Source organism: Diorhabda sublineata, chromosome 10 (genome assembly GCF_026230105.1).
Source record: "Diorhabda sublineata isolate icDioSubl1.1 chromosome 10, icDioSubl1.1, whole genome shotgun sequence".
Classification (NCBI taxonomy): domain Eukaryota; kingdom Metazoa; phylum Arthropoda; class Insecta; order Coleoptera; family Chrysomelidae; genus Diorhabda; species Diorhabda sublineata.
The window spans coordinates 20,007,543-20,014,273 of NC_079483.1; the positions used below are offsets into that span (position 1 = coordinate 20,007,543).

At 27.8% G+C, this 6,731-nt stretch overlaps 1 protein-coding gene across 2 annotated transcripts; it reads right to left on the minus strand.

Moving 5' to 3' along the window:
• Positions 1 to 22: 22 nt before the first annotated feature.
• LOC130449799 (phospholipase A1-like) lies at positions 23 to 6,354 on the minus strand. Of its 2 annotated transcripts, XM_056787806.1 has the most exons (8): positions 6,179 to 6,198; positions 5,882 to 6,076; positions 4,667 to 4,775; positions 3,033 to 3,181; positions 1,654 to 1,899; positions 1,288 to 1,479; positions 222 to 390; positions 23 to 168 (listed from the first exon to the last, which is right to left on the minus strand). In XM_056787806.1, the coding sequence occupies exons 2-8, from the start codon at positions 5,946 to 5,948 to the stop codon at positions 108 to 110; spliced, it is 993 nt and encodes a 330-aa protein (XP_056643784.1). In that variant the 5' UTR covers positions 5,949 to 6,076; positions 6,179 to 6,198; the 3' UTR covers positions 23 to 107. The 2 variants fall into 2 exon arrangements, with proteins under 2 accessions (XP_056643784.1, XP_056643785.1); XM_056787807.1 differs by having other exon boundaries at positions 5,882 to 6,354.
• Between the last annotated feature and the right edge of the window lie 377 nt (positions 6,355 to 6,731).

Genomic DNA, 6,731 nt, shown 5'->3' on the forward strand with positions numbered 1-6,731 from the left:
AATCGGAAAAATTTAGAAAATAATAAGAAACAAAACAAAATTTTTATTTGTTATTAAAATAAATTGAAAATATATGTACATAATATAATTGTCATTGAATTTCACTTTTACTGGAAATAAGGACAATCTTTGAAAGTATTCGTTTGCACGCAATAACTTCCAGTAACCCTAAAAATAACATTTTTTTGTCTTTATAATTATATTTTATTATTCATATTTACCCAAAAGGCGTATCTTCTCCCATAGGTATTGGTTTCCCGGGTGAAAACCCCCAATTCGAGTTCATCTTTGGACACCCCCCTTTACAAGGTCTCCCCATAATTGAGTTACCGTATCTTACAGTCTGTGCAAAATAACAAGCACTTTGAAAATGACTACATCTAGCTCGTTCTAGAATAATATAACTGCTATAAATTCATATAAAATTAATTTATCTAAAAAAATAAAATATTCCAAAATCTTTTTTACTAGCTTGGAAGTAAAGAAATATATATAAAAAACACATTGTAGAAGTATTGTTTCATCAAATATTCAATGATCACAATTTAAAAAAAAACCTAGCCACGATGTAATTTATTTAAAAGGATTTGCATAAAAAACGTGGCAACCATGTAATTTGTTCAATAGCATTTTAAGAAACCCGAATCACACCACTAGAAATTACGAGTGATAAAATAATAGCTATAATAAATGTATTATGTGTTAAAATAATGAACCACATACTAAATAATAATATAATAGACAAGTTTAAAATAAAAAATGAGAAAGTTTACTTTTAACAGTTCATTATCAAATAAATCATGAAAAGTAGTGTTTGTTTATGCTATTTGAAATAGTGTTTAGACAGTTTTTAAGTTAGTTCTGAAAAGAACAATTAAGATAAATTTAATAATACAAAAAACGACGCAATTAATACCTATATTAACACTGTTTAAAATTTACACAATTGTTGAATTGTTTGTGCTATGTAAAACCGGATGTGATATAACCAATTTAGTATCCACAGAATTGCCAACTTTAAAACAAATAAATCCTAGAATATTAACACGAAATTGTTTTATAATAAATTAGATACGGAAATTTGGATAAAAAATTTCGAATTCACTCAATAATTTTTGTATATAATTACAACTATCGTTATGATAGATACGACAAATCAAACGGAAAGTAAATTTAAATGAATGCTATGTTGTCATGTTTTATTCTATTTCAAAGGAATTAAGTGAAATATAATACGTAACGTCCTCTAGCGGTTTCTAGTTGTGAAGATTAAATGATAGTACGTACGTAGTCTAGTTCCATAACAACTCGGTTGAAATCTACCACCGTTCACGCAAAAATCCACGTGTCCTACTTGATTCACTTCACCTAAAAATCCAGCGTTCGTGTGAATCACTTGTACGTGATTAGCATCTTCCGTTGACAGTTTAAATAATTTATTAGCGTAACGATCAATTAAGGGCCTTGCGGGATCCAAACCTAAATATTTAATTGTTTTTATATCACTTTTCAGAAATTCGCAATATTTAATCGGCAACACTGCTTTATTTCACAACAAACCAGCTGATTGCGTCATTACGTATAACCGAATTCATGTATGACTGGTTGCCAGCTACCTACACAACATCACACTTTTGTTTAAGAATTACGTACCAACAATTTTATGTTGTCTTTTATCCAAATGATTACTCATCATTCCGCAAATATGAGCTCCTAAAGAATGTCCGATGCAAGTGGTTTTTCTTGCGTCGCCTCCATTTTCCATGATGTAAGCGTAGAACTTCGCGCCACATTGTCCGACTAACCTCGTATTTGATAGAGCAGATATATAACATGGAAATGGCGTTATTGTCGACCAGTCTATCGTGAATACATTGTAATCTTTTCTTGAAATGTAAGCTAATGAGAAATTTTATTGTTAAAAGTTTGAAAAAGTACGGTAAACTTAGTGCCATAACTTATAATAATTGCGGACCAGAGTGTGGTTGACCTTTGGCTTTAAGAGCACAGAATGTTGTGGGAAAAGTGAGTTAGTGATGTAAAGAATTAGTGAAAAATTTCATAAAGACACACCAAATAAGGCGTTGACAAAAGGTAAGGGTGAGTTTCATTCATTTAACTACTTATTGAAAGAAAATAATGTTTAAAACATTAGTTTTTATATGGTGTTATTTATCGATAGTCGATCTGTAATAATTCGACAAATGTTATACATGGCGATGTCTAAATATCAAATTCTATAGTAAAGATCCATGTAGATCCAAACTTTTTGGTAAAACTGGTAATGATCGACTTTATCTATGTGTTATAAGAGGGATTATATAGATGCCGTATTACCGGGGGTGATTGTAAATAATGAAGCAAGTGACTGACGTCACTTGAAACGTCGGCCATATTGTCATGGCGATTAAATAAATATTTATAACTTTATTTATACATAGATAATTGTTTATATCGTTTTTTTTAATTAAAATTAAACTTTATAAGGCGAAAAATCAATTATTTCGATCTATAAAGAAATTTTTCTGTTTAAAAAAAAACTTCTAACCTTATAAAAAGTGTTTAAAACAAATTCTAATATTTCTAAGATTCGTATCGCTTAAATCACACATTTTCTTTGAATCAACATATAAATTTTTTGATACTATAACATTCTACTATTTACAGAAAGATCTAGAACATTTCTATTATAGTTTCCATTACACCAAGTTATGACCGGCGTCGTTAGATGGCATGCGGTTATGCTTTCGTTAAAATAAGTACTTTATGACTTTTATCCGATGTTATATAGCTGAGAATCAATAAAATTGCGTATAGTTTCCACGACTACACCAAAAAAATGACAATAAAATGCTATTTTTAATAATAATTTTAATGTAAATAACGTTATCTGGTAAGTTGAAATGGCGGGTGATTATGACGTCATCGCGAAATGACATATGTCTAGCTGTTTGTACCGCTCGTAGTTGATGTTTTTGTTACGATAATGCAGCTGATTAAATTCGCTTTTAGTTTGTTAGATTTAAACTTACCGTTACGTAAAATTGTGATCGGTGTTCGGGACTCAGTACCGTTAAATCCGTGAATAATGATTGCGTTCTTTTTGCGATAATCATACCCAGAATAATTTAAAGCGTACGGATTCCTTATATCTATAGTCAGTCTTTTTGTACCAGTTTCTCTAGAGAGTGACAAAAATGATTTTTATTTATTATTTTGTATTATAAAAAATAGATTTTGACCGTTTTTGAACTCGACAGATAAATAAATTAAATTTACGTTGCGTCAATTTCGGCTAGTACGTCCAATAGTCAGTCTCAAGGTCAATCAGGTTCAGGATAACTTTAAAATTGAAATATCTTTTTTATTATTGATCGTACAAAAAAATTGTAAATATCAAAATTGTAGGAAATTTTATAGCCTATAATATGATATAACTAGATTTTCACGAAAAAATTCTTCTAACCTTAAATTTTTGGAAAATTTAAAAATTACTTATTTATTCTGTAATTAGAGTAAAAATAATGAAATAAAATCGATATTATATGGAAATATAGTGGTAATGTGTCTAAAAGGATTGATGTTTTCAAATTTTGAAAATTCAAAATGGCGACCGCGTAAATTGAATTTAAATATATATTTTTTAACCTCAATTAATTTGATGACTATTGATAATTTCAGGATACAGTTTGCTGCAATCGACAAAAAAACTGTAGTATAATCGACAATATTGGCAAAAAAATTCCTTTTTTGAATCAATATACTTAAAAAAAAATTTTTTTTTCAAATTTATATCGCGATTTATTACTGAAAAAGTAATTTTGAATTTTTGTTTTAAAATATGAAAGAATATGCCTTCATAAATTATATTTTTCGAAAAAAATTTTGAAATCGATCATTAAAAATCGATATTGTGCGCAGAAGCGGTTAGGCGTTATAGTGGGGTGGGCGGTGGATTGTTAACGCGATTTGGATTCAATAACTCAAAAAATCATTCAAGAACTTGAAATTTTATATAACACCCTGTCTAAAAGGGCAGTTAAAATCAATTTCTTACCAGTAAATCCATAAAAAGAATTGTTTCAGTTTAGGGGTTAAAAAGATATGTAAATGTAATTTTGAAATTTTTTTTTTATTTTTTATATTAAACTACAACTTTTTTTCTTTAGATTACATAAAATTGCATCACTAAATTATTAATATTCATGAAATGAATAGCTTTTGGAAAAAAAATATGTAAATTCAGTTTACGCGGTCGCCATTTTGAATTTTCAAAATTTGAAAACATCGATTCTTTTAGAAACATCCCCACTAGATTTCCATATAATATTGAATGGATTCTTCATCTTATTTTTGATATATTTTTAGTATAAATAAATAAATTTCCAAAAAACTCAATAAATCAAGTAATCAAAATTTTTTTTCGTAAATTTTATATCGTCATGTTATAGAGCAGAAAATTTCCCACAATTTCGATCACCACAATTTTTTTGTACGAACAAAAATGAAAAAGTAAAAAATTCAAATTTCGATTTTAATGAATTACCAGTGTATATTTTTTTAATTCTTTCATGACTGAATAAATTAAATCAATTCAAATCGCTTTTTTTTTATTAAAAAATTTCCAATACTTTCATATTATAATTAAATAAATTCTAATACTTACGGAGTGTATAAATAATATCTGATATTATTATCTGGACATTCATAAATTTTTTTCAAAACACATCTCCAATAATTAACATTCCAAACGTTCCATATACCACCGTGAACTTCTAAAACAAAACATCGCTACAATATTAACAATTTATCGAACTCCCCCGGTATTTGTAGTAACAGATACGAACTGATCAATCACTGTTAGAATATAATAACGTCTGTTGAGTGGTTTTTATCCATTGCGTGACTAAACTAATAGAAATTAACCGATAGTTAAATCGTGTCAGTTGCTCAACGTCATTATTAAAAAATGTGTTCATATGCTATATAATGTTATTAAAAAAAAAAAAAACAAGTCTACGCAAGAATTTTAAGAAAAAAAAATGTTTTTTATAATCCGTTGGAATGCAGTGGAACAGTTGAGCTTTTCATAATTCATCTGTTGAAATAGTATAAAAAGCTAAACATGAAATTAATCAGCTACTTTATTCGTACTTTAAAATATACGAAACTAAACGTCAGTGACGTAAATATCGATCTTATATACGTCAAAATGCAAAATATTTGTTTTTTTAACTACCCCAACCCTATAAAAAATATTAGTTTAGTATACAGTTACATAAAAATGAAAAAAATTCAACCCGTCCCCTTAAATTCATCAAGTTCCATACGTATTAAAAAAACTAATGTTATTTGGTTATTTAAGTTTTGAGATATGGCGACACTGATATGTACATATGTCGAATCTGACATTGACATCATGAAGTTTGACATTTTTAATAGTGAACGTACTCAGAACGTGTTGTCATACGTGTTTTATTTTTTGAATTAGGTATTTTTCATCTTTATCAAAAACAACCTCAAAAAAGCGAAATCAAGAACCAGCTCTAATATTTTGTGAAGATGTTCGGAGTAAGTAGGAAGATTATTACACTCAAATTTAAGTATTAAAACTGTTGCTGTCTAATTTCATGTTTAGTTTTTTATATTTTAATTCGTATATCGAAACTGTTGCTGATCAATTTCACATTTAGTTTATTACACTCGAATTCTGATATTTAAACTGCTGCAGTCTAATTTCATGTTTAGATTATTAGAGCTTAATAATTTTGACACTAATTTTTGTCTGTTTTGTAAAATGTTGTTTTTTTCTCGTAAAAATCGTAATTATTTCTATTCTGTTCCAATTATTTAAGAAATATTTGTAATATAAAAAACTTACCTGTAAAATTTAAACTAAACAGAATACCAATTTTCAAAATAATACTAATAGAAACACTTAGTTCCATGACTTTTAATTTATATCACCTGATACAGTCACTTTTTCTTTATATTCCATTGACGCGTACGGCCTAACTGTAAAACTTCTTCAATTCGATATTTTGAATTCTTGAACTTGATCTTGTGTTCTAGTAAACTACATATCGAAAAATGAAATTAAGCGACCTCTACCGAGGTAAATTGATAGTTTATTCATACAAAATTCAGTATTTACTATATTTTTTTTAAGATACGTAACCTTTAAAAGACGTACAGTAAGTTAACGTAGAATGCAAAGTATATTTAATATTCAGTCGTAAAAGCCTTTTTAGCTAAGTCTTGCTCTAATATTAATCCACAAAACGTTTTTAATTTTCTCATTATTTGACTATAAAATCTTAAAATTCCCTAAAATAAATTGATAACTTCATTTTCGATTGTTCGAGAAGCTTTCCTCCCCTCGATAACAATAATGGACTGTTCCTTTCGGTTGGTAATCGGCTGGTGGCAACGTTGCCAAGTCTATCGGATTTTCTTTAAACTGTTGATGAAATATTTATTTTCGGAAAAAGTATGTTTTTTAGGAATTGCAAAGGTAAAAAGAGCACAAAATTTTTACAAATATGTTTATTTAGATGCATACATAATTTAAATATTCAAAATATTTTGAAACAATAAACAACAATTATTGAAGTATTTATAATTTTGGTTCTTGTTTCTTTTGAATGGAGTCAAATTTTTTTCTTCATTTCTTTCATTCATTTCAAAATTTGAGTCATAACAAAATCTCACTCGTTAATTGTCCTCACCGT